Consider the following 27237-nt stretch of genomic DNA (forward strand, 5'->3'; position numbering starts at 1 on the left):
TGTGAAAGATCTGACACCTAATGGACAAGCAGTCATATCTAGAGCTACCTGTACTGCAGGAGCAGCAGAGAGGGCTTCTGTGAAGCAGATCATACACATGTCATCTGCATCCTGTTTCAGACAGCCAGTGCTCTTGTCACAGCCATGCAGACAAGGGAGGCAGGTCTCCTCATTCTTAACTCCTCCACAGGGGTGTCCACAAGGATGAGTCTTACTGCACGCCAGTTTAGCGTACTCCTAGAACACACAACAGAAACCGGTGAGGCTTAGAAACATTACAAATTAATCTGCCTGCTCAGATTTGGTCTTTAATTTCTAGATTATAAAATACACTCTTTACTACAGAACTCTACATTAACTAATATTCTCCTCAAGACAAAGACTCACCTAACACAAATATCTATCTTCCGTATTTTAAATAGGATACAGTGTTTTAGCCAAACTGGTCAAGGTTATTTTTCTATCTTGATAGATAGTTATATAGTTATATGATAGTTATAATTAAGATATAATTGTTCTGTTTTTACAGAGTGGATCGACAGATATCGGTTAAAATGAAAGTATAATAATTTAGGTTTGTTATTATTGTTTTTGTACATGTGTTTATGTTGTGTTTATTTTGTGAGATAAAAACTAAAAAACATATATGTTAGATTATTTTTAGAGCTTCAACTCTCTATCAAAACAATAGACAATGTTAATGTTAAGTACCTGGCAGTCTGGGTCTGAGCAGACACTGCCCACTGCGGACAGCTCGGTGCCATTCCTCGTACCACAGAACCTGCAGGCATCTGAGCTGCTGGAGGCTGGTTTACCTACAATAAACATTAAGATCTGTCAGAACAGGATCACATGCATTGAAGGAGGGCATTAGGAAAGGTTTAATAATAACAATGGCACAATTTAAGCAAGTTTTTCAATAGCATACTAGCAACACCAAATATAGTCACACAAAACATTGATATGCTTTGTTTATATGTTACCCGTGTGCTCTCTGAACTCCACCATAGCCTTCATAGTCTTCGAGTCAGCCAGAGCCATGAGCCAGAAGAGCTTGGTCCTCCCACAGCCTTCATGGAGATCCACCTTTATTGCCTCCTCTTCCTCTTTGAACACCTGAACGCACAAAATCATGAAAATAGGATTTAACATCAGCCCATTCTTCTCCATATTCCTTCTTTTTTTCACTTTAGTAATTTTCAGGTAAACAACTAAAACCAACCTGTCTCTGGTGAGAGCGTGTGCGTCGGTGCAGGTGGAGGAAGCGGTCACAGTCAGTGCAGAGGTTGCCGCACATGTTACACAGTATGATGGCTGCTGTCTCACCGTCGTCGTGGTTGTCACACATGGGCTGTGGGTAGAAGCAAAGGATGATGATTAGTTATTCATTTGATTTTCTTTCCATTATTTTCAGACAGTGCAGCCCTTGGCGTTTTATATCGTTCTCACCATCTGCTTCTGCTGTCCATCTTTGCCCATCCAGCGACCAGAGGACAGTCTGTCTACATGGTCCTGGTCTAACACACACAGTGATGCTAAAGCCAGCCACAGCTATGAGGCAGAACAAGAAATAATATATGATTACTTAATATCATGTGTTTTTAAACACAGATACATCTCAAATGATGGAATCTGTATCCATACCCGTGTGGTGGCGATACAGCGTACAGGGGACCGATGCTCCTCCTCCATTTTAGTCAGGGCTATAATGGTCTCAGCTATTGCATTTTTGGTGACTCTGGACCAAGCATCTGAAAGGTGTCCCTAAAAAAAAGCACATTACTGTCTTAGACACATGACATGAGAGGTGCACGCACTTAAAAGGAGGGATCTGTAAAAACACCAGGAACTTACAGCTGCCATGTCTTTAACCAGCTTTATGATGATCTCTGCAATCTGAGGAGGAGTCGAGCCTTTCATCCACCAGTGGCTCTCCCCTCTCCGGATGTAGCTGAACAGAACAGGAATCATAAAATTTAAAGAGTTCTAAAACATAAAACATTTACCACAAACTGAGTGAATTTGTGTTATGACTCTCATAAATTACACTATCTAGCAGAAACTCACCTGGAGTTGAAGATCATGGGCAGAGTGACAGTAGTGACCCCTTTGCCAGCAGCCGTGCCAGCTGTGCCTGAGATGGTGGTGCCTTTGGCTTTCAGCTGCACTGTCAGGGCTTTTGCGATGCAGCCAAGGAACATGTCAAGGATGCCAAGCTTGTTCCAGTCGCCCTTCTCTGTGGAGTGGATGATGTCACTGATGTCTGCTGGCGGGAGAGCCTTCACCCCGATGATGCTGGCAAGTCGCACTGGGGTCACCTCTGGAAGGACTCGTCTAAGCAACGAAGTCACCTGAGAAGAGGAAAGATCAGATATCAACCAGGACCTTTTTTTAATTTGTCACAAGGTATTTAGCTAAACATGAACACACCAAAGGAAAATCCTCTGATAGACTCCAAAATGACAGATGTTATTCTTCTTAGTCTGAGCTGATTTGAAGTAGCTTTGCATGTGTCACAACTATGAATGATTTAACATAATAGCATCCATCATGTTAGCAGTCTATACAAACTAGTGGCTGAAGGAACCAAGCATTACAATCTCCCATCATGTGAAAACATCTTAAGATAATCACAATGCAATGAATTATAATTAAAGGTTTATACAGCATTATGTTTATGTCATGATATTAGATTACATTTTAGTTCTTCATGACCTCATTGTGGACAACAGCGAATGACAGTCCTTGGCTCCTGGTCTCTTGCTCACATTTTGTTAGGTCTTGACATCCTTTGCCATGTGCCAGTGCGGCATGTTAAATGTGCCCTGGAGAGCTTTTGACCACTAGTAGCACTTAAGGGCAATACTTTGATGAGTAGGTCCCTCTTTTGTTTGTGGCCGGTGTGCATTAGGACACATTTCCTGCTGCCAGTTTATTGCTGTTCCACTGATTGACAGTTGGTGGCAGTAATGTGCCAAGAAACACGGCAATGAGCCAGGAAATGCAGGTGATAAGACAACACTGCCGGTTATTAAACATGGGTGTAAACAATCCAGCTTTCAAAAACAAAATCAGCTTTGCAAATGTTTTATGAGTAAGAGAAATGCACTCGGTATAGTAGTAGTGTGTCACCTGTCTCTGGACTCGTGGGGAGGCCGTGTGCAGCAGAGAAAACAGGTCTTGCATGAGTGTTAGCTGCTGAGCGAGATACTGGCGGCCCACGTTGGAGCCACTCAGCGCCAGGACCATGGACAGGAGCTCAAAGCAGTAGGCGTCTGAGGAAGCATCATCATCACTGGGCTGGGAGTTGGCGTTCTCTTTGCTGGAGATGGCGTGCTCCCACTCCTCCCTCACGCGTGTGGCCTCCATACGGATGGCCTGGACGATGTGAGCGCACACCTGGGATTGAATACACATGTTTGGTTAGAAGGCTGAGTTTACAGTAATTCATCCTGCCTGAATGGTCAGAGGAACTGATAACTTACCTGTTTCTGCAGGTTGGTCAGTTTGCTCCTGCTGAAAATGATACCCACCATGTGCTCTTTGAGGTCTGCATCAGATGGTGCCTATTCACAGAAATACCAAAAGAGTAAAGCATTAGGTTAAAGGTCACTAAATATGCAAGGCAGTTAAACAGGTCAGTTAAACTATCAGAGTGCAGACCTTGTCCTCTCCCTCTGGTGATGAAAGCAGGTTTTTCTCCTCCTGTTCTGGAGTTGGCTCTGCATCTCCACAGATTAGTTTTCCAAAGACCTAAATATACACAATAAAGAAGTAACAGTAACGTTTCAAGAACATCCAGCTATTTGCACCAAAAATGTTATATTTGCAAGACATCAAGGTTTCAAACTGACAGTGCAGTATGGTAATAAAAAAATAACTATAGGGCGTCTGGCTGAAGCAGTTAAAACAGACCTGAGAGGTGATAAGGCGGAAAACTCGGAGCGTCTCTGCCTCGCAGTTTTTCTGCTGGGCCATGCTGGCTGAGATCTGTCCAGGAATCTTGATGCTCTCGCCCTCTTTCCAACCGAGGACCTTCACCTGGCGGACCCTCAGGGTGTTTTCAGGACCTTTCAGTTCCACCTTGATCACATGATGATCTCCTCCAGGAAGCTCACTTGTCACCCAGCCCATGTGACGCGAGTCGAGGTCAACCTGGGACGCAAAGTCAAAGGGGTGTTCAGACAGAGCTCTGCCACATGTGCATGTAAATCTATAGCACATTAACCGCAGGGAACCTTATAAAAACAACCCTGCAATTTAATGCTCCATTGTTTCTTCATTCCTCGATTCCAAGGTTAATAAAATTTGGAAGAGGGGCAAAGAAAAAAATCAATATAAAGTATACAGCTATATATAGCACAGCAGCAAAGAGACAACACAGGCCACTTGCTTTTGTGTTTTAAAAATTACTTCAATGTAAGTTACACTTTGGCTGCACTTCAAAAACTCTAGGCCTTTGAACTTTAACAGCATTCATTAAAACACAAATTATACTGGTTATATTCCCACGTTTTTAATTATTGTGAAGCCAAAGAAACTGAACATACCTGTTTAATTCTGCAGAGGTCCTCTATTGCTTTTCCACATAGGAATGTCACTGATGTGACTTTGTTCTGTGGAGGTAAAAATTAATTCACTTATAAGAACACTCATATAAATACATTTTCATCATCAATTCTATTAAAGTCGTAATTTTCCAAACACTTCAGTGTCCCCTTACCCCGATGTCTCTGGAGTTGTCCACATGAACAGACACGTTGGAGGCATTTATGCCTTTCACACAGCTGATGGTGATGCTCTTGGTTTTGTTCTTGTCCTCATCTCCAGATTCCCAGAAGGTCTCTGTTGAGCCGTCCGTTAGGCTGCCGATCATGGCAGGACGGCTGGACGTCTTGATGTCCACTACACTGGTCAGATCCTTCAGACAGGTCACCAGGCAGAGATCCTATTGCCACACACAGACATAACAGCGTCAGGTCAGCACATGGCAGATGGATAACAGAAGACAGAGCTGTTGCATAATTAAGTGAGTAAGGAAGGAAGTGACTGTGTTCTTGCCTGGCTCATTGCTTCATAGCCTGACTGGACACTGATATTGAAGCTCTCCTCGCTGTCTCCATCATCTGACTTGGACAAAATATTGTTGATGTGATGAAAAACGTTGCTCTGGTGGAGGAACTGGTGGTCCGACTGCTTGAACTTGAGACTCCAGCACCTTAAAGAACAAGTCATAAACATTTACATTTCTCTACAATGTGAAAAGGGAAAAAATACAAAGGAGGTGGTGACGGTTACAGTCACAAAGGAATTTGTTGCAAGTCAACTGGCATATTTCATGCTGGAAATTCTACCTCAGTGCCATCTGCTGAAGTGAGCTGCCACTAGGAAGTGACATCATGAGGTCAGAGATGGTCTGAAGGAGGCGGTGGAAAGTGTGAGGGAGAGGATGAGCTGCCTCCCCGGCGATAACAATATCTGACAGGGGGTGTTCACAAACGCCAAGGTCTCTTTCCTGTAGGGCGCAGAGTGCAGATATATTCACATTTAGAAGATGCAATAACAGAGCAAAAGTAATCAAGCATGCTTTTTGACTTGTTACCATTCATTACCTGTTCCACGATTTCTTTGTTCCCCTTGTTCTCTTCATCTTCCTCATCCTCTGGTTCAAACGGCGACGGGGTAAGAGATGCTACAAAGTGCCAAAGGATGTCGTGCAGAGAGGTGGTCTGGATCACGTTGCACAGCAGCCAGTTGAATGCCTGACAGGAACACCAAGAGTAAATCACACTCATTAGTCCTGTTATTACATAAAGACAATGATAGAGTCAAATTAAAATATATTAGCTAATTTAGTACACAAATCTAATTGATTCGCTCATAATATTCAGCCAGCTAATTGCCTATAACCCTGAGTCCCTGCTCTATAATAAGCAATAATCAAAGCATGATTGAGCTCTGAGCTTGAGACAGATATTGCAGCCCAGACAACTGTACCTCCATAGCAAACACTCTGCAGGCAGACTTCCTCAGTGCATGCTTCATAGCCACCTCCAGGCCCTCCAGGTCATGATGCTGGATAACAAAAGCCAGGACAGGCCACTGGAAGTTCCTTTCCCCTTTACTGAGGGAGCCGTGGGCCGAGATCAGCCGGGAGAGCTCGGGAGACGGGTGCCTCAACAGGGAAGAGCCCACCTCTGAATGTGCGACAGAGCAAATCAATGAAACAGATGATGCTGTGCCTCATATAAGACTCAGCATCACTAACCGTTTCTTAAATGTTATACATTATTACCTGCATCACCACTGTGGACCCTGCGTCTGGGCACAGCTTTGACCCGGGCTGGAGACGGTGAGTGTTGCTTGTCATACTCAGAGGCTACGACTGAGTAAGACCTCTGAAACACTGTCCGCTTCGCCGTGTCGCTGTCCGTGATTGGACTGGTCTCGAGACTAAAAGAAAGCCCATAAAGACAAACACAGACATCTACTGTTTAACCATCAATTAAAACAACTTTGAAGATATCAACATCCTCTCTGACTTTTAACATAGTTCTAGATGAAGTATGTTTTCCTAGTAAGATGTGTGTTTGCTGATAGAACAGTGTGTGTTCCTTTTCAGCAACTATTGATGGGTGGACTTATAGATGTCAACAGATTTTGGGAGTAATTTAATACTTTTTTTTTTTTTTTTTTTTTTAAATACAGTTTTCTTTGCTTTACAAGAACAACTTAATTAGTACTTAACAGAGAATGAAGCAGTCAGGCTCTTTTGTAATCTGCAAGATGAGCGTGGTCATGATAACGAGGCATAACAATTAAGACACATCTTATGAAGAATATTCAAGTGTGCTTGCTGTCAAACTGTATAGGGTGCAGGGGAGAGAGAGGGAGGCAGGGGGAGGTGGCGTATATCTGCATGAAAAAAATTGCATTATCTGTTGGCCTGCATGAACATCCATTCATTATTCCGAGCAAATGAAATGAAATATTTTGGCCACTGGAATTAGGGTAACTATAAAAACAATATGCAACCTGATCTGCAGTTGTATGGAACATTTAGAATTTATGTCTATTCAGCCCGCAAACAGCAGACGTTGGTGCCGTGAGAAAAGTGTTAAGTAACGGCAGGAACGTACTTACTTTCCATAAACACACTAACGATGGAAAGTGGAAGTAATTAAGGAAAGAGTACTAATAAGATGTTTTACCTGGGGGGCATTGATTTCATGTTGCTCTCAGGTTCCTCAAACACATTGGGGCAAGCATCAGGGGTGACTGAAATGTAGGGCGCAGGAACAGATGTGGAGCGTAAATACCTCATCTCATCTTGGAAGAGGTTGTCATCTTGGTAGGCCCCAAAGTTCTCCGTGTGTTGCCTGGGGAATGTGAGGGAAGTGAGAGCAGCGCAAATCATTACGCAAAGATGTAATACTCATCTATGAAAGGCAACGTATTATTAACTGAGCCTTTAGCTACCTAGCAAGTGTCTGTAGATAGAGGCAGCCCATTTTATTGGGGAGTTCGTCCGACACACCCTCCTTGAGGCTGGGAAGCAGCTGGGAATGCAGGGGCCGAGGAGGGTGGTGGCACAGCATGCTGGGCTCGGCGGCGCTGCTGAGGGACAGCAGGAATAAAGCATTTGCCCGAATCACTTGGTGGGCCTCCATTGTGGGCAGCGCCCTCGGCGTCTTCACTTGTAGAGGTTTCTTCCTTGACTGCTTTACCTAACAAAGGCCATGCAGATTGGGTATGGTACAAGTAGTTAGTGTGATATAAAAAATAAATAAAATAAATAAAAAACTTGGTGGTGTTTGATTTAAGTGCTAAAACCTTCCAACAGCAGTGGGATACCTTTTCCCTGGCAGCAGTCTGTTTCTCTCTGAGGTATTTTTCCCGACAGCGATCACAAACCAGGTACCAGGTGCTGCCTCCTATGCCTCCATCTCCACAGTTCCCAGCCCAACCACCGCAGAAGTGGCCAATACTGTTGTAGCCCTGGCCTCCAGCATAGCGTCCACACCCTGCCAAAGGAACAATGTTAAAATCACAAAACAAATTTTTTAAATTATGCCACTTTTAACAAAATTTTAATGGGAAACTGACACAGTAAAACACTATTTGAAAGTCTAATGTACTTCTGTCTAACCATGAAACTCTTAACCAAAACTTCCTGAATTCTTACCTGGGTGAGCCTGTCTCATATGGTAGGTGACAGGGTAAGGGTGAGATTCCCCACACAGTTCACAGATGGTGTCTTTCTCCGGACCACCCATGGCGAGCTGTGCCATCTCTCCAAACAGATTCCCTCTGGGCCGCACCTCTGCCTTCTCCCTTTTCTTCTTCTCCTTCTTTGCCTTTTTACTGTCTTTCTCATGTTCCTTCTTTTTTAAGATGGCGCTGGACCCCGGGCTGGGGAAGATCATGTTCTGAGTTGCTGCCTTGATGGTGGCCATTGATATGTCCTCCCAGAATGCCACCAAATGCTGTAATGTTAACGGTAAGATTGACTTTGCCCTCATAGAGGGATGAGAAGACATGTCATAGGAAATGGCATCTCCTTTACCATCTTCACACTTCTCTGGCAATGGGGGTTCCTTCAGCATGGACAGTACCTTGTTTTTGTTGATGCTGCCCATTTTAGAGATGTCCGGGCCATGTGGAGCAATATTGAACATGTTGAGTGCAGAGGAAATCTCTAAGGAGTGGCGGTTCTTTAACTTACTTTCCTTCTCCTCAGCACCCTGTCCTCCCAGGGAACTGCGGATCGGGGCGTGCTCTTTGGTTAAGTCTGGGTTGAACTTGAGGAAGGAGGAGCAGGCCATTGCGTCGTGTACAATACCTTCATGCCACAGGAACGCTGCAAAGACTGCTCGGGCACATTCAGCCACAGAGGGAGACATAGCCTGTTTGGCAGGCTCTGTGATCCTTGATGTACTCTCACCTTTAAAGAGAGGCCCAGATTTGTCCTTCTTAGGGCGCGCATGTCGACTGGAGGTTTTGCGGCTGACTTTAGGTGAAGAGCGGCTCTCTAGTTCCTCTTTGACAGGGGCTTTGCCGATGCTGAAATGCACCTTACATGATCCTTCTTCAGAATTACGAACCTCAGCATTCTCATCATTGGTCTCCTCGTTGGAAAGGAGTGCACTAGAGGTGCATACCTCCACTACTTCACTGTGGAGGTTCTCTTGGGTTACATGAGGAGAAGGAACACGGTTCTCTGCATTACTGATCACACCTTTATTTGGATCTTTAGGAGACAGTTTGGGTTTGGGGGAGGTAGATCGGCCTCTAAGTGGCTCTGTAAGTGGAACCTTCTTCTTTCTGAGTGTGTCTGGGTCCAGAGTGTAGGAATCTGATTTGGATCTCTCTCTAGGAGGGTCTAGCCGGGCTTTGGAGGATGGACTAACTTTAGGTGGGATGTTCTTGTCATGGTGGGTTGAAGAGGAGTGCTGTGAGGAGGTGTTGGAAGGACTCGACCTGCCTGAGGAGGATACACCCTTTTGTTTGGGAGAAGAGGAGCGAGAGCCAGGATTTGGGGACTCAGCCCGAAGTCCTGAGGTTCTGCCGTCTGCCTTTAGAGCCTGCAGAGTGTTGTGATTGGGTGAATGAGAGCGACTGTGAGAGTCAGACCTCAGTTTGGCCGTGTCCGACCGCAGGATGAGGGCTTCACTGGCTGAGAGTCCCCCCTCACCCGTCTTCACCCTGCTCTGTTCAGATGAGCGGCTTCCCCGACTCTCCTGTTTGGGCGAGCGATTCTCCTGACGGTGTTTGGAGGCTGGTGACATGGGCCGAGCACCGGACATCAGGCCCCCTCGTTCACCTAAATGTTAATAATTCAAAGAGTTATACCACAAAACAGGGCATCATCAGTGGTAAGAATTTAACCATTTACTCAACGTGAGTGAAAAGCAAAAATGTAATGTTAAAAAGATAAGGTAAAATGAAATGAAGAGCAGAAAGACAGACAACTTAAGTTACAAAAGTGGAGGATGTTAAACCTTGTAAAGCAAATGACAACAGTGAGTGATAGATTTTATTAAGTACAAACTTTGGTGACCTTTACTTTAGCAGCTGGCTGTTTCTCCCAGCTTTGTCTATTACCAGACAAACTCTGATGTGAATGATGATAGCTAGTGGACAATGGAGGAGCTGATGAAAGATGGATTCCAGCCCAGTTCTGGGACCTCTCCTACTAATACTGGATCGAGCCTCATGTGTTGACCAGAAACCAGGCAATTAGACTTATAAATGCAAACAACCTAATATTGTCATGGCAATCAGTAGCATTTAAAGTCTACCTCATTTTAAACTGAACTTAGACTCAAAACTAACCATGTGTTATCAGGCACTAACTTCGTTTTTTTCCTTTTATTGTGTTTATAATATACAGATTTGAAGGTTAGAAGGTTGAACAAGGCACTCATGAGTAAATTATTATTCACAACAGAAGCTGTGGTTTTTTTTTTCTCTTCAGCTGTGTGTTTTTGTAAAGAGTTCCTACCCACCCTCTGTTCAGTCTGAGGGAGGCATGCATGCTGTGATTACCCACCCTTTTGCCTTAGAGCGAGAGATGAGAGAGCAGTACCATGCCCAGCCACGGACACACTGCTTTTGTGCACACGCTCGCGAGAAGCAAGGCTGCGAGATGAACCATCTACAGCGGAAAACAGTGGAGCAGGTAAACAAACAAGGCACGGAATTGCAAGGAGGCCACCGCAGAGAGAAAGAAAGAAAGCACAAAGAGGCAATGGGGTCAAGTCAAGAAGGCGAAATAGAAGAAGGCAAAAAAGGACAACACGTTAAAGTGAGGGAACGATCTATAGATGGGTAGAGAAAGTGATAGACATGAAGATAGACACCGTTATAGAAGAGGAAGAGATAAATCACAGAGCCGTAGAGGTGTCATAGAGAAGAAAAAAAATGCGCATGTGTGCATTTTTTCATTATTTGTGCTCTTGATTGAATATATGATGGACGATATTAACCCTTCTTGTAGAAGGTAACAAACACCTTTGGCACACTGCATTCAATTAGCCAGGATTCTGAAGAGGATGACGAAGACGACATTTATGAAGTGCTCCACAAACATCCTCAACATCAAAGGTTTTATAGTGCAACAATCCTTTATCCTGTAAAATAGGATTAAGGTACCTCAAAAATAACACAACATTGTCTTTTACAGCCCAAATCCGAATCATATTCACATAACTCATTCCAAGATCAAATAAAACATTATCTAATCCATGTTATTCATAGTGAGAGTGTGAATGGTACATGTGAAGACTAAGTCACCGACCAGTATGCTAAACAAAGAGCATGAATTATTTTTTTCTCCATGACATCTCCATGAGAAATAGAACGAGTAGAGAGAAAACAGAAGAAAAGACAGACAGGGAAAAAGAAGGCTATACAGACATACAGGCTGAAAAAGTTACCGAGAGAAAAACAGATATTTTGGATCATGTTGTAAGATAAAATCTTTTGAAATAGTGGTATTGTTTTTATTTGAATTATCCAGTGAGAACAACTGTTATATGTTAAATGATTACTGATGTGAAATGTTGCTGTTTTAGGGGATTATTGTAGACGGGAAAACCAACAACTATTTAGTTGTTTATATTTGCAGTGAAGCCCTGGGCTGGTTGAGGCAGAAAATGAAACAAGGTGTTGTTCGAGGATGGAGGATGCCAATCTAAAGTTAAAGCAGCAATGAAGAAGATGAGGAGGCAGAAAGGCACACTTAGCGAGAAAGCAAGCAGAAAATTAAGCAACTCAGCCTATTACTTCAGCACACGGCAACAAATATCACTTTTAACAAGATGTTTAGTCTACTATTAAAGTTTAAAATCTTGTTTTAAAAACAAGTGAAAATACCCATAAATGCATATTTTTTAAGGTAGTGTCACCTGACTTGTTTTTTTTTTTTTTCAGAAACAAGATTTAAACATTGAATAATAGACATGTTGACTTGTTATGGATATTTCTGCATTGTAGAACATAACTACATCGTTATGTGTCACATATCGCTGCTGCTCCTCCCCAGAAAAAACATAAAATAAAATGAACAGAGAAAAAAATCCGGAAAACAAAAAGCTGTGAGGAAAAGGAGCAACACCTGTGCAAGCAAGCGCTGTCAGAAAGCAGGACAGACTTACTCAGAAGCTGTGGTTGTGGCTGAGACAGTTGGGAGGGGGATTGTCCAAACACAAATGGGCTGTGGACAAGGGAAGAGGAGGAGGGAGGTTGGGCGGCTTGCTCAAATACGGAGGAAGAGGGAGCTGCTGAGAGGAAAGGCCCAGACTGAATGGAATTCAGTATGGCACTCAACCGGTCACCTGCAAACATGGAGACAGAGGAAGGGGAAAAACTAGAGCTTATACTATGGTTTAAGCTTTCCAAAGGGGGATGAGGGTCATTAACTGTTCGTTTTCTATCAGTCAGTCATCTAGTCATCTCCCATAACACAATAGATGGGCAAAATGGGGGGAGCTATTATGGACATCCAGAGTCCTGGAAAGTTCTGTTCGTTTTGTGCATAGATAACATTAAGTGACGGGCAATCGGGGGACTTCCAAGGCCTAGAATGGGCATGACACGCCCCTGGTTGAAGCAGAATTGAAGGGAGTACAAAAGGCGAGGAGCCGTACCAGGAATCATCTGGTTCTTCAATTAAAAAAAGGCAAAAGATACAAGCCTGCGTGCATATGGAAAAACTGAAAGAGACAAGAAAACAACGATTCCCCTGAAGCATTTTGGCAAAAAACATCCAATACGTACACAAGAGACACGAGGCTAAACCTGACTATATGAATTATATTAAAAAAGGAAATCAGTTGACTTTTGGATTCTCTGACAAATTTTCATGATTCCAGTAGCTATGATGTGGGGTTTTATTCCCACTTGCAATATCAAGGAATTCTGAATGTTAAAGATCTGATTTGCACCTTTCCAGAGTAATGTAGGCTGTTTTAGTATTTGCCATTCACCTTACCCAACCAATGCAAAAAGGGGACTTAACATAAACTCTGATAGTCATAATGTAAAGGTAAAGCATTGTTAAAATATGCAGAAATCTCCAGTGTTTCTATGCTGAAGAACTGCTGAGAATATAATTAACAGAAAACTTTCCAGAACAAGCAGCTCCTCCCATTTCACAACTCTATTTGGGGAAGAGATATATTATGGGAGGGGCGGAGAGGGGTCTCTTCTTAAGCGTTCATTTTAAGAATCACTCTGTGAGGAAAGCCTGCATGACCACATCAGAAGATCCAAAGACGTGCAGGGGAAAAAATATATTGTATATTAAGCTGACACTGCATCATTCCTCGTTCAAAACCTTTCACCACTCATCACAGAAGTCTCCCAATCTCTAGACACAACTGTTGTTCAGTGACTAGTTTAATGGTTCACCAGCCGGATAGAAAACAGTCACTATGTAGTTTATGACAGAGTACGCAATGTACAGTAGGTTACTGAAGAGATACTCCGAAGTGTCGGAGCCAGGATTGGCAGGCTCCCTGGGTAAAGCCGAGATGGGGAAATCAACCACCATGGCTGAGTATTGAAGCCTGAGAGACCTGTCAAAAAGCTCTCCAGCTACCTCAAAGTGTTTTGCCACAAGCTGGTGCATCAAGCTGACCAGTCTAAAGGTGGCCAACTGATAATCCACAGTACGTTGGATCCCTTACACAGGTGACTCGGGTGGTTCAGCAGACGCTGTGACCTTGACCTACAGTTGCAACTTGAACTGCGATTCCCAAACGCCGACATGCAGCATTGTACTGACTGATTGGTTCAGTGTAAACAAGGAAAGGCGACATAATGAACATAGCTGGATCTCTGTTTGGAAGGGACTATATTCTTGCCTGTGCTAATGACAGCCAAAAATGACACTGAAATTAGTCATCTTTCTATCTGTCATATTAAAATGACAGAAATAAAGGGAGCTCCTGCAGTTGTAACATTTGCAGTCATACAGAGGGCTTGACAACATGTTTGCGTTCTGTGTAGCAAACAGATTCAGGTGCATTTCCATCAACCTCCAGATTGGAGCAAGAGCTACGCAGATTTGCATTTTGCATGGTAAAAACAAGTTAGAGGCAATCAGATTTGTGATCTGCCTAACTAAGACACATATATGTGGCTTAGTGCAAACGCCAGTATTAAATTGAATCTGGCTTTTATCCAGACACTTCAAATGAGTGTGTGAATGAGAAGTGTCAATGGGGCCATTAATATACGGGAAGAGCAAGCATTGTGATAGCAAGAGAGATAACTGTATTATTAGCAGAACCATTGTTCTCGGATTAGCATGGTTATGTGTCTCAACAGATCAACCTCCTTTTTCAAGCAAAGTGAGGAAGAGAAAAGCAGTTTGAAAGAAAATTGACACAGCGTCAGCACAATATTCAGGCAGAGAGACAAACAGATATGTTTGGAGCGAGCTAATCTTTGATGGTGTAGCAAAACTGATGAGTTCATTCAGGTGATGTTCTCAGTAATCACCTATAGCTTAAAGAAAACAGTGAATTATCAAATGTTTTCTAGAAAGACTAGATTAAGACAACATAGAGTAAAAGGTGAAATCACAGAGACGTGTTCAGGACCAGTTATCTGCGTTGGGCTAGCCCACATTACCCAACTAAATGAAGCCCACAGTAGTCCACTGAGTGGAAGCACATGGACTTGCCCATGCACACACACACACAGACATATGCCTGACATTGCAGAGATGTTAGGCATGAGATAACAAGAGCAGACACAATAAAAAAGCATGCATAAATTAAAAGAAATGATAGATCAGTGACTGATGGCACCTGTGACTTTAAAGGGATTGACCAACCCAAACATCTGAGCCCAAAAAGTGTTCTTACCACATCAGCCAAATTATACAATTAAAATGCATTATCTATCAAACTATTTGTGATAAAAGTCTCAGTCAAAAGCAAGGGAAGAGGTGAGGCACTGTCTGCTGAATAAAGCAGGAAATAATCAAATCAACACAAGTGGGCAAAGTTAGAGGTGAGATACACATCAGTAATGCAAAAACCTCACGAGGACTTAAAAACCTCAACTGTAAATGAACAGAGTCAAAGAATGTGATGATGTTAAAAGCAAAGTGATATGCAGATTGAGGATATGTTTGCAAAATCTGGTCTCTTAAAACCTTCTCTAGTTCACCTCACCTTTGTTGTTGGAGATGCCATAGTCAAAGCCCTGTGCTCCGTTAGAAGTTGCGGCTCTGTTGAAGGCCTGCACAGAGAAAGGGCTGGGTGGTGGGGTCTGGGCCCCATGCTCAAGCAATGCTTGTTCTGTAAGAGCAAATTAGATTGTGGTATCTTAAAATATATCACATTTTCTCCTGGGTTTTAATTGTGGCTTATGAGCAGTATTGTGAAGCAAGGTCAAGCTGTGGCTTACCGTCATCATGGCGAAGGTACTGGTTTCCCCCGCGGTCTCTGGCCAATGACCAGGCCTCTCCTTCATCACTCTCACAGAACTCCACTACACTGTTCTTATCCAGCTGTACCCAGGTCCCCTCTGAGTTGACCACCTGATACACAAACAACACTCTTTATCTGTACTCACACACACACTGCACACTTGTCTCACACACTTGCACACTCTGTCTGGCCCTAGTCCATCAAAAACCAGTCACAGCCGTTTCCCATATCAACCCCCCGTCCATCCATGTTATTACTGCACAGACACAAACTTTACTGGAGTAGATCACTAACATGCAAACATTCAATTCATCTGATTGACACATACAAAAATCCACAGCTGTAGATCACATCAATTGATTTTGTGTATCAGCAGACACTGCAGGACAAAACTGATGTAGCCAAAATGAAAAAAAAAAAAAACTTACTCAAAGAAACAGGTAGCTTATTGAAAGGTAAATGCAAGAGGTTGTTTTTTCTCAACTTCCTGGAATATTATCATTTTGGAAAAACACACACAGACGGTAGTATTAGTATGTGCAGGCTGCACCTCTCAGATCCAGACAGGGCATTCCAGTATAGGCTCAGAGAACAAACTATTGAACAGCATGACACACCGCAGCAGCCAATGACAGGTCATATCCAAAAGAGAGAAGGCTTCACTCATCACCAGGCCAAAGACAATTTATCAAGTTCAAAGAATATTGACAGAATTGTTAAAAGTGCAAGAAAGATACAGTCAAGGCACAAAGAGGCTCCAGCATTTTGTGATCAGACTTCCCCTGAGAAGTCTCGAGGCAGCTGAATATGAAACCCTGAAACTGCAATGGATTTATAGACAAACTGAAATTAGTAAGTCAGGAAGCACGCAAAAAATGTTGCAGCCACAGGAGCTGATTAGACCTCAACAAGTGGAAAGATACAGAACACACACCCACACCCAGAAGCAGCTGATGTATTCCCCTTAGAAAGAGAGATTACATTCTTTACATTCAAAATCAATTTAGGAAAAACAGGGAAGTCTAATTTCTGAGAATTAAGGCCAAAATCTGCTAGCATCAGCTTTAGTACATTGCGTGATCTAAACAGACTGATTTATTCATCTCCAGCCACAAAAAAAACATTGCATTATTTGGGGTGAGTGCGTACCTCGCCTATGGCCTTGACCTTGTTGCCAAGTACTAACATTCCAATGGGGATACCCCTAAGGTTTGGACAGCTTCTGATGTTGTGACCAGAGGGGCCGGTCTTCACTACCTTATAAAGCCCCGGGCCGCCGCCCTGCCCTGCCCTGTTCTGCACCCGAATGGGGGCCTCGTGGGAAGGGCAGCTGCTCACCTCCTTAACGTTCTCCTCCAATTGGCCCCTGACCTCCTGCAAGAGGTAAGAGCATGGATTAGAAGCAGAGTAACAGATCAACAGGCGGCAAAAATATGAAAGACAAGGACAAGGCTCAGACAAACTAAGTCCTAAATTATTACAGGGAAAAGCCAACGTTGGCAGTGTAACAGGGAGTTGTAAAAGAGTGTGTATGCTCAGCCAACCTTCTCTGTATAAATTAAGGTTAGATTTTTAGAAAGCAACAAGATTAGGCCTGTGTCCAAGAAATCATAGCAAGAAATCATAAAGCTGGACATGTGCTGTGTGGTCCTCATGGTCTTATATCAACAGTAGGCCATTTTGGGAAAGACTCTCTTGCCAGGAGTTAGATGAGAAGACTGATAAAACCCTCACATCTGTCCGTTAATTATCAAGAATATGGAGCTACAGCCAGCAGCCGCTTATCTTGGCATAAACACTGGAAACAGGGGGAAACGGTTAGCTCTCATGTTTTGTTTGTTTAATCTGTGCAAAAAAACCCCAAAAACAAAAATGGGGTAGTTACGTGTTAGTTACGGGGCTTTAGCTTGGCTCAGCAATGTTCTTGGAGTCACTGTGAGGTCTCAACAGAAACTTTATGAAGTTACAGTTAAGCACATAACTCCTGTAAAACCACATCTTGCTGTTTTAGCACTTTGCTTTCGTATGGATTAAACAAATGAGATAAAATGCATTAATTAGTTAAGCTTTAGGCACTGTTATGCTCATTCTGTCACTTTCAGACAGAGTCAAGTCGAGTTGTTTTTTTTCCAGTCTTTATGCTAAGCTAAGCTAAGCTAACCTGTAGCTTTACATTTACTGGACAGGGAGTTCTATTAATTTTCTCATCCGAGTCTTGGCAGAAAGAAAATAAGTGTGTTTCCCAAAATGTGTAACTATTCCTATAAACTATTTTAAGAGGCCATTTCCCTCTCAGATGAGATACTTGTCTTACCTCTAGATATCACATGAAAGGGACAACTGAAAACCTACATACACTTCCATCCTCAACAGCAATAAGTCAGATTCAAAAACTAAATTTTTACCCCTAGATATTAAATGTCCTGTACGTACATGTTAAAAGATTAAAATATTTGCAGTACATAAGAACATAAGAACTCAATATTCCACTCAACATTAAATTAATGCAATTTAGATGACTGATAGACAATGGACCTACTCAAATGTTCACTTATTTTCATACAATCAAAATGGAGGCATGCTATGAAACACAAGGATACAGGACTATATTTGACAAGCTTTTCAAACAAGACCTCATGCAACAGACTGGACATTAGTATCTTCAACCCCATGCAACATACAAGCTTGTACAATAATTATTCAAAAATCCCAAATGTGAATACTGCAGTAGTCTATAAGAGTAGTAGCCGCTGACATACTGTATCAACCATGCAATTGTGGTTCGGTCTCTTATGCCCGATTAACACGGTTGGAAAACTACAAAGTCACAAGGGGTTCAAGAGGACAAGGAGAGCAACAGATAGATGATACGCTATGGGGCAGACAAGCTATTTATCCCTCCTTCAAACAACTCACCTGTGGTGGGAATATAGTTAAGGGGGTCCACGACAAAAAGCCGATATCCCTGACTCCTTGGCTAGCGTTAAAGACATTCTGAGCAACAGATCGTGAGACAGTCAAGAAACAGTAGACGACCCGAGAAAGGAGAGAAAATAGGATGGGGGAAGGTGCTTGTGTATTTTTTTGGAAGAAAAAAATCAATTTTGGCCTGGCTCTTCTGGAATTTCCAGGATCAGAGGTTATTTGAGAGAGTGAAGAAGAGAGGACAGAATCTGACTGGTGTCAGATAGGCCGGTTAGTTGTGGAGCACTGATAAAAGGGGCCATTAGGAACTGCAAATACAGGCACAGCCTGTAATTTTACAATACGAATCCAAGAATCAAATACATTAAAAAATATACAAAACCCAGTTGCAGGGGCAGAAGAAGAATTTCAAGTCCACTCTAAAAACCACGGGCTCGTTATTTCCAAATCCATGACCAAATGAAATACATATAAAGAAAAAACTTCCAAAAAAATTCCCCACTTGGATGATGTAGTGTGTCATGCTGTTCAGACAGAGACCTTACATGGAAGCCTCCTAGCACCTAAAGCATCCCAATGCAAAGGTGGAATTGTAGAGCAGTAGAGGCATAATTTCCCACTGAATTTTTGTGGACCAGTGACTGCTTCATGACAGAAAACCACCTAGACATTAACATCTTGTTTTCTGATACTTTCCTATTACCGAAATATTCATGTCTTCCATCATACCCAGTCACATTCTTCGTTTGAGTCTGTTGCATATTATGGCGGTTTTTGTGGCATGGAGCAAAATGCGAGAGAAACCATTGTTATCACATGCTGTAGTGTGCGAGTTTTCATGAATTGTGAGTGAGAGGCAATGAAGAAAAGAAGACTGAGCAGTGCAGACTAACAAACTTCACCAGATAAAATTGCTCCTTTACTACCTTTTTTCCTTGTCTGTCAATTCCTGCATTGGGGTTCACTTCAATGCACTAAAAATATACTCCCTTGGCATGTGAGCATTTACAAGTGTCCTGTCCAACTAAACATACAATGATCGCGTGATGGTAAACTTTTTGCCCTCAAATATGAGTTGCATGCATGCTCCCAGCTGCTGTTCCTTTGCAGTGTGTTAGTGAGAGTTTCATACTCAGTGTTGTTATATAGATGTTTCATGCAATAGAGCACCCCAGTAGTTATACTCTGATAAAGTTCTCAGTTTACCATGCTTTGAAGACATTTGGGGAGTGGGTGCCAAACACAAGTAAGTCCCTGAAAACCCATTATCATTAAACAACAAAGATGACCTCTGAGCTTTTCCCTAAATGAACAGCACAGGAGCCTCTCTTCTTGCTAAACCGAGTCAGACTGCTCAGCAGGCCGTCTTCTACTTACGTCGGCTGGGACCAGTAGGCTCCGGCCCAGGTGCTGGTTAAAAGAGAGGCACCAGGCTTCAGTGTACCCATTCATGCTGGGAACATACTTCTTTACTGTTTCATCATTGAGCCTGAGCCATACACCATCATCATTGTGGATCTACGGGAAAACAAGCAACAGAGCAGAGCACAGCCGTGCCCTCCTGTTACTATGGAAACAGGAAGGGCAGCACCTTCACACACGCAAGCTCTCTCACACACACACACACACACACACACACACACACACACACACACACACACACACACACACACACACACACGCTCACACGCACACCACAGCACTCCTGAGGCTGCAGGAAAGTCACACTAGAGGACTCTAAGTTGAGCTTACAGCAGGGTGCAAGTGATACATATAGAAACGTGTCACTAGTGTTGCTACCAAAGGGTGAGGGTGCAGCTGCTGTGCAGGACTGGTAAATATACTAAATACCTTTCATTAAATAAATGCTACAATTTTAATTTTGGATTTAAATCCATCACATCCTTTGGATATATTGTATAGTGCAGGCATTCAAGACTTTCCTGTAGCCTCATAGTGCCTTGCAAGAATATGAAGCAACATAAAGTAAGAGCAACAAATTTATAAGCTTTGAAAGTTGTAATCATTACTGAGAAAGGGAATTATTTAATACACCGAAACCATCTAAGAAGACTCAAAATTACTTAAAATTGTTAATCTAGACAAAAACACCAGGATTACAATATTTATGATTCTGTCTTACTGATTTAAAGAGGAGAAATACAGAAATGGAATAAAAGTGGACAGTGCTCCAGCTAGTAAACTTATATGACATAATTTATATTCCGCCTGTGCTAAAGTCAATTACCTCGTCAATGAAAGTGATGGTGCCATTGACATGCACTATGCCTATCTGTTCACTCTGCAGGGAGGGGTGACTACGCACACGCAGGCCTGCGCTGTCCTTGGACACAAATTTGCGGACCTGAGAGAAGCAGAGGGGAGATGGAGACTGTGAGCGGCAGGAGCAAAGAATAGAAAGAAAAAAAAAAAAAGACAAGAAGTGCAGCAGCAGGAGGAGAAAGAAGAGGAAGCAGGACAAGTTGACAGTGGGAGGTTGCATGCATTAACCCACACAGAGCTAGCTTCCGAGTACACACATACACACGGGAAAAGTTAAGGAAAAACTTTGGCAGCTCTATTTTCAGTAGCACAAGTCTACAGCTATACTGGTGCATGGAAAACCATGGAACGCACGTTCCGAAGGAAGATACGCAGTGTTGATTTAAAGCGTATTGCTATATTGTTGCTTGTTTCCCCATTATGGAGTGCAAAATCAAAATGCCACACGTTTCACAAAATGATGATGACCCCCAACATGCCTAACATCAGTTTGATGCATTCTTTGCATGTGAACGTTCAAAAATAACTTCCAACCAATCTTAATTTTCAAAATATCAATCTCTGCTGTTTCAATAAATGACTGAGATACAGTACCAGCAGTCAGAATGTTTACATGCACACTATAACCTGAGTACTGTGAATAACCCAACTTATAGTCTTATTATAGAAATAGAAATAAAAATAGACAGACTTTGTTATTTCACAGAATACAACCAAATTAAGGACGCTACTCCTGATTAGTTCATTAAAGGACACAGGGAAACAAAACAACCTCAGCAAACAAACAACCACAGCCAGCAACACAGGTTCTAAAATAATAAGAAAAATAAATAACTGGATGTACTTATTGAATAAGAATAAATGCAATTACAGCACTAGATCTAATAAATATTGTCCAAGAAAGACAGTCATCATATTGCACGTAAGGGGTCATTCAACGCTTGTTTGAGTTAACTGTGTTTATGACGCTGGGAAAGAAACTGTCTTTGACTCTGGTGGTCCGTGCTTTGATGGTCCTGTAGAACCTGTCAGAGGGCAACAGGTCAAACAGGTGGTGTCCGAGATGTGAAGAGTCCTTCAAAGAACCTCATGAAGTTACGAGGAACATATTAACAAGCAGTTTGCTTGTTTGCCCATTACACAAAAATATGTCTCTCTTTTCCTTGCTAAATGTCTGAATTTGATCACTGGTTTGTATCGGATCCCTTCCACCTTGTACTGGACAGATATTTTACAGTCAGTCTTGATTGCTTTTCAGTGAACCTGCGTTTGTTTTGTTTGTCAGATCAGCAAGGTAGAGGTGCAAACAGACATGTCTTATCTCAGTACAAATGGCAATATTAACAACTCCATGTTATAGGAAGTGCCTTGTTTCAGCATTTATATCAAAATATTGCTCAATGCAGCTTTTGGGGTAAGAATTTAGTTAAAGTGGTTATAGTTATGAATTGATATTAACAGGTATAAGGCAGGAAAATATTATTTCTGGTCTCTGTTGAGTTGTATTTGATGGGTGAGTGCAAGCATGCATGCATTTTATAGGTGTATTTATGTGTATGTTCATGCCCCTGGTGATTAATCAAAAGAAAAAGCTCACCTTGCTAGGCTGAGGTTCAGCCTTTGGTTTCACCATCTGAGTTCCAGGTGGTATCATGCCTTTGGGGGGGTCTTTGACTTCCACCTCCAAACCAGCATCTAAATGAAAAGACCATTTACAGCTCAACATTGTACACATTCTGAAGGCCTGAAATTATTAATTAATCAATATGCATAGCAGATGCATTGTATTATGTCACTTAGTGGGGTTTAGGAAGTTGGAAATGGTCATCAGTGAATAACCTCTATTCACAGTGTGGGAAACACTAGAACAGGCTGTTCTATCCGATCAGCTTTACCTATCTCAATGCCATCAATGGTGACGTGGATTGTATAGAGGCCTACTGCTCCTGGGGTCCAGTTGGCGCTGTAGGTTCCATCAGTGTTGGCACGAATCAGCATGTTCTCACTGGGTCTGTGCGGGAAATGATCAATAAGTAGATTGTGTCTCACTGGTAATTGAGTTTTGTTTCTGCATTACCTCACTTACCTCTTTGGGGTGGGGGAAGCAAAACGCAGCTCTTCAAAGGAGTAGTTTTCATATGCCTGAAAAAACAAAGAGCAAAACTATGAAGGTAACAACAAAAACACTGCTCTACCAAAATACAGTATTTTACAAGTTTAGTATGACAGAAAAAGAAACCATTTTTACCGGGTCTTCTCTAATACCTTTAATCTTTCAATTCCAATTTATTTTTTGTCTTTTCCAATTATGCTTTATTTTATATTGCAAGATGAGTTGGCGCAACTTTTGAATGTAAAACTGCAGACAAACAGAAAAACAACAGCTGTAGAAAGTGTATGACGTGCACATGTTTACATTGCAGATGCTAACACCATTCTTGGCTTATAGTTGTAATACTGACAGGTTCCGCAGGTCTAAACTGCTATTCCCTATAGGGAGCAAACAACTCCCCCTTGTGTAGAATCTACAGGACAACTGCCAGTTGCATGAGGCTGACCTTCATCATGGTAATAGCAATGTATCGAGCTTCTTTCACAATCATGGGCTCGTACGTGGCCTCCAGCTTGGGCATTGGCAGACCTCCAAAGGTAAGGTCAGGACCAGAGGACGAAGGGGAGGAGCCTCCAGGAAGCCGCTGCAGCTTCTTCAAATTTTCAGGCTGCATTGACTTCTTTTGTGAAACAGGTACAGCCTTTACTTCCACCTAGACGAGAAACCGAGTCAAACCAATCAGAAAGGTGCCACTGGAAAAATGATGAGTAACAACTTTACTTTTTGCTTTGACATTGCAGACAATATTAGTCAAAAGTCATTTAATTTCAGTTGGAAGCAGAAAAGCCAAAGCAATTATCCTGACCTTCATGTTGGGAACATGCACCACATCTCCATACTGGTCTTTGGTCTGTACAACCACGGTAGCTGGCCATCCACAGCGTATGTCATCTTTGTTCAGGATCAGAGATGTCTTCTGAGGGTCTGCATAAGAGTCTGGCTGCAGCCACCTGCATGTGACAAAAGAACAAAGGGGGAGAGAGACAGGGAGGGAAATGACTTGAATTAGCAATGATGTCAGGGAATCACCACTCAAAACCTAAACAACTGAGTCATCTGCAATCAACTGGACACAAAATCTTACCTGGCCAGACGTCCTCCACTTGAGCTCTGTACACAGGTGATGAAGTCCTCAAGGAAAGAGTGCTCATTGGTTTGGAGGTGGAGGGGCAGATTCCCCTCCAGGGCTTCCAGGATGGTAGGGGAGTGAGACAAGGCCAGACCCTTCCCCAGAATCCCTGAGTGGGCCTTACACACCTGGGGGAGGGCAAAGGAAAAACTGTTTAGTATAGTATAATAAAGTAAGAGGTATATTGCTCTTTCCACAAGACCACAACAAGTCTTAAAGAATATCTTTGAATTTAACAGAATACATACCTGTAAAGAGGCTTCCTCGAGAATCTCAAGATCCTCCTCCAATTCATTGCCTTGAATTAAAAAGATTAGAAAAATAGATGAATGGTTTACTCAAGATGTCACCCAAGATTCATTTGCTCCCAGTTGTCACAAAGTATCATGGCATCATACAGGTTTTTTTTTTTTTTTTTTTAATAGCCCAAGCAAACTCATCTACAGTTTTCCTTACCTATAGGGAGGGCCAGGTCCTTCTTCATCAGAGCTGCAGCACATACGCTGCCCAGGTAGGCCAACTCTTTCTCTAGTTGGATAATACCCTGAAATGTTCAAAATACTTTGTTAAGAAAGTTTTTTTGTTTTTTTTTTACATAGTAGAGACGACATACAGGATGCAGCACAGTCAAAAGATTGAATTATGATGCTTGACAGAAGAGTGTCTGTACCTCATCAGGGCCAGGGTTGAATTCATATCCCACAGCCACACACTTAAAGCCGTAGAAGCAAGCTTTCTCATCTTTAACATAATCGGATGCTGTTTCCAGTGAGAACAGAACTTCATTTCCTGAGAGTAGGGAGGACAGAAAAGTGTAATAATGGATGAAAAGAGAGGATGGAGCTCTGTAAGAGATCACTGGTAAACTAATGGCTGCCTGCTGTGACTGAGTAAAGCCTCATTAAGCAGATTAAAGCACTCAGGAGAACAATTAAGATCATTGAACAATAACTAGGCTGCAAGAATAACCGATGGGTTTAGAACGATGTCACTCCTCAATCACTCCTTATTAAAGCTTCATCATACACATGTCACCATAAATAATGCTAGTGCTCTTACAGTTAACAAATGAATGCATTGCCATAATTCATATTTTGGGTTTGTCTACTTGTCTTGTTTGGCATAGCTTTCTCGTGATCACAGTGCAGGCGACTTTGGGAATTTACTGCCCTCGGTTCGCCTTGTAAGGTATGTAACACATCATCCCAGAGTGAGAGCTTAAGAGTACTATAGACGCTGCTGCCTTATGAGGGCGAAAGAGTTCCTTGTGCAGTACATTGCGCTTGGCAGGTGACGATGCTTTCCAGAAATGTAAACACTGTTGCAACATGAGAAGGAATAGGAACCTCTGATCCTCATAGCAGAGCTGTAGATCGTAGTGAGGTAATTGAAATGCATTCTTTTCCTCATCCTTTGAATTAATGTTTGGGACGACTGCTTTCAGCTACAAGTCTGACAAGCCCCTCAAATAATAAAGGGTGTTTCATGCAGTTTAATTGTTTATGAATTCAAATATCAGAAATGCACAACAACTTTATCATCTCACGGTCAACCATGCTTTTAATATGATGATAAAAGCATTAATATCAGGAAGTAAAATTTGTCCGGTGTAATTATGTGTCTTGATTTTAAAATAAGAAAAAAAACAACTTTAATTTTTTCTTTGTGATTCTGTTGTAACACTTGAAGCTGCATGTCCAATAAAAGTTGAACTGCTAAGCTTTTCTTACCTGGCAGCACGAGGACTGTGGTTGGCCACCCTGTGGAGCCTGAGAATTTCTTTAGCTCAGTCCAGGTGTTGATGGTGTCATGGATCAGAGGTTTTCCCCCCAGGCTGGACAGGTGAAGAGTTCGGCTAGGGATGAGCAGGCGTAGGACATCCTCCGGCTGTGCAGTGCCACACTGAGGATCAAACTCAATGGTGGTCCAACGGACACAGTCTGGGAATGATACCTGAGGCAAGGTGGAGAGGCAAGATTAATTTCATGTCTCTTATTTTTTCAAGTGCAAATTACTTGCTAAGCAGCTAGAATGCAAAGGAATACTTTACCCTGTATTGTGTGACACCTGCTTGCTTGTAAGGGTGGTCACTCTCCATTACTGAATAGTGGTTTGAGGTGGTACAAGCTGACAGGCCCTGCTCAGGCTGGTTGCCAGTCGTGCTGTCTGTTGACTGGTTGGGATTGAAGGTGGGTGGGGCATATTTTTGGTTGAGGGCAGAGACAGCAGGTAGCAGCTCCTGAACTAGTCCAAAGACCTCTACAGCAGCCTGGATGAGGAAGAAGAGCCATTTCACCACAATGCCACATCAGGAAAAGAAAAATTAACACTGACAGACAAAGGGGTTGCCCTCCTGCTTTGACCTCTTACCTTAGGTACAGATGCAGCCACAGGGCCAATGTAGGCCAGGATAAGGGGCAGGAGCATGGAGAACAGGCTGGATGAACTTAATAACTCAGGAATATCATCCACTGGAAAGAACAAAGGACAGACAGGCTGAGTGTATGTGATCTAATTTAAATCCAAGAAGCTCTACAGCAATTATCAGGGCTTCTATAAAACAGGTGTTAGTTTGCTGTGCCTACCATCGACAGCAAAGGCCCTATGAAGCAGGTCCTTAGCAGCTCTGACCACAGCACTGACAACAGACAGGGCTCTGCTGCAGTTCTTGTCCTCCTCATTGGCTTTGCTCAGCAGCTGAGACTGGAGATCCCCATCATACTCACTCCTTTAACCATGAGGAAAAACTTGAGTTAGCAAAAAAAAAAAAAAAAAAAATTACTTAGGAGACATTACATAAAGCTGGATTTGTGTTTACCTGTAGTAGAGGATCTGTGGGATCTGTCCTCTGGTCTGGTTGGTCCCATTGCTACTCAAGCTGCAGGTGCTGAACGTGAAGGACACACCGTCAGAGCACTGCACCGTGGTCATACCTCCGTCCCCATTAGCTGTCCTGCTACCGTAGTTTCGCAATCGGACAGCATACTTCACCCCCTCCTGCAATGGAATAAAGCCATCACTGACACATCCACATTTTTTTTTTTAAAACATCAGAAAATTCTATAAAGTCAGACAATAGTTACAATAACAGCTGCATCTTAAAACAATATAACACCATATGTAAGTATTGTTTTTCTGACAGCCTATGCACCTTGAGTGGCACAGCCTTGTCCAGGCGAATCTCAGCAATATCACTGGGAGAATCATCAGTGCTGTAGGTACCCTTCACCAGCTCAAGAGATGTCCACCTGTGGGAATGTGCAGAGTCCCCTGGGTGCTCTGTCTGCGCCTGAAGGGTGAGGGAACAACAGTGGTACAAAAACAGTGAGCTAAAAAAGCTT

The 27237-nt window shown here is 42.6% G+C and overlaps 1 protein-coding gene across 1 annotated transcript in view; it reads right to left on the minus strand.

Moving 5' to 3' along the window:
- The window catches only part of mycbp2 (MYC binding protein 2), a 60982-nt gene that overhangs the window by 3297 nt on the left and 30448 nt on the right, over positions 1-27237 (minus strand). Inside the window, exons 36-79 of the mRNA XM_087169712.1 lie at positions 27048-27185; positions 26715-26893; positions 26482-26624; positions 26267-26367; positions 25947-26165; positions 25627-25849; positions 24567-24685; positions 24353-24440; positions 24145-24194; positions 23852-24024; positions 23573-23717; positions 23213-23419; positions 22741-22796; positions 22550-22665; positions 22252-22349; positions 20620-20736; positions 19749-19889; positions 16596-16820; positions 15424-15556; positions 15189-15314; positions 12159-12338; positions 8186-9823; positions 7855-8024; positions 7480-7727; positions 7211-7379; positions 6296-6464; positions 5998-6197; positions 5613-5762; positions 5355-5515; positions 5062-5218; positions 4724-4948; positions 4551-4616; positions 3916-4155; positions 3664-3753; positions 3486-3566; positions 3133-3399; positions 2068-2351; positions 1855-1951; positions 1645-1764; positions 1450-1551; positions 1223-1351; positions 984-1116; positions 712-815; positions 49-237 (exon numbers count right to left, since the gene is read on the minus strand). Coding sequence (XP_087025838.1) covers positions 49-237; positions 712-815; positions 984-1116; positions 1223-1351; positions 1450-1551; positions 1645-1764; positions 1855-1951; positions 2068-2351; positions 3133-3399; positions 3486-3566; positions 3664-3753; positions 3916-4155; positions 4551-4616; positions 4724-4948; positions 5062-5218; positions 5355-5515; positions 5613-5762; positions 5998-6197; positions 6296-6464; positions 7211-7379; positions 7480-7727; positions 7855-8024; positions 8186-9823; positions 12159-12338; positions 15189-15314; positions 15424-15556; positions 16596-16820; positions 19749-19889; positions 20620-20736; positions 22252-22349; positions 22550-22665; positions 22741-22796; positions 23213-23419; positions 23573-23717; positions 23852-24024; positions 24145-24194; positions 24353-24440; positions 24567-24685; positions 25627-25849; positions 25947-26165; positions 26267-26367; positions 26482-26624; positions 26715-26893; positions 27048-27185 — 8166 coding nt within the window. The remainder of the gene's footprint in view (positions 1-48; positions 238-711; positions 816-983; positions 1117-1222; positions 1352-1449; positions 1552-1644; positions 1765-1854; positions 1952-2067; positions 2352-3132; positions 3400-3485; positions 3567-3663; positions 3754-3915; positions 4156-4550; positions 4617-4723; positions 4949-5061; positions 5219-5354; positions 5516-5612; positions 5763-5997; positions 6198-6295; positions 6465-7210; positions 7380-7479; positions 7728-7854; positions 8025-8185; positions 9824-12158; positions 12339-15188; positions 15315-15423; positions 15557-16595; positions 16821-19748; positions 19890-20619; positions 20737-22251; positions 22350-22549; positions 22666-22740; positions 22797-23212; positions 23420-23572; positions 23718-23851; positions 24025-24144; positions 24195-24352; positions 24441-24566; positions 24686-25626; positions 25850-25946; positions 26166-26266; positions 26368-26481; positions 26625-26714; positions 26894-27047; positions 27186-27237) is intronic.

The sequence above is a fragment of the Seriola lalandi genome, unplaced genomic scaffold (assembly GCF_002814215.2).
Source record: "Seriola lalandi dorsalis isolate HSWRI2012SDOR001 ecotype SW California unplaced genomic scaffold, Sedor1 jcf7180002054908, whole genome shotgun sequence".
In the NCBI taxonomy this organism is placed as follows: domain Eukaryota; kingdom Metazoa; phylum Chordata; class Actinopteri; order Carangiformes; family Carangidae; genus Seriola; species Seriola lalandi.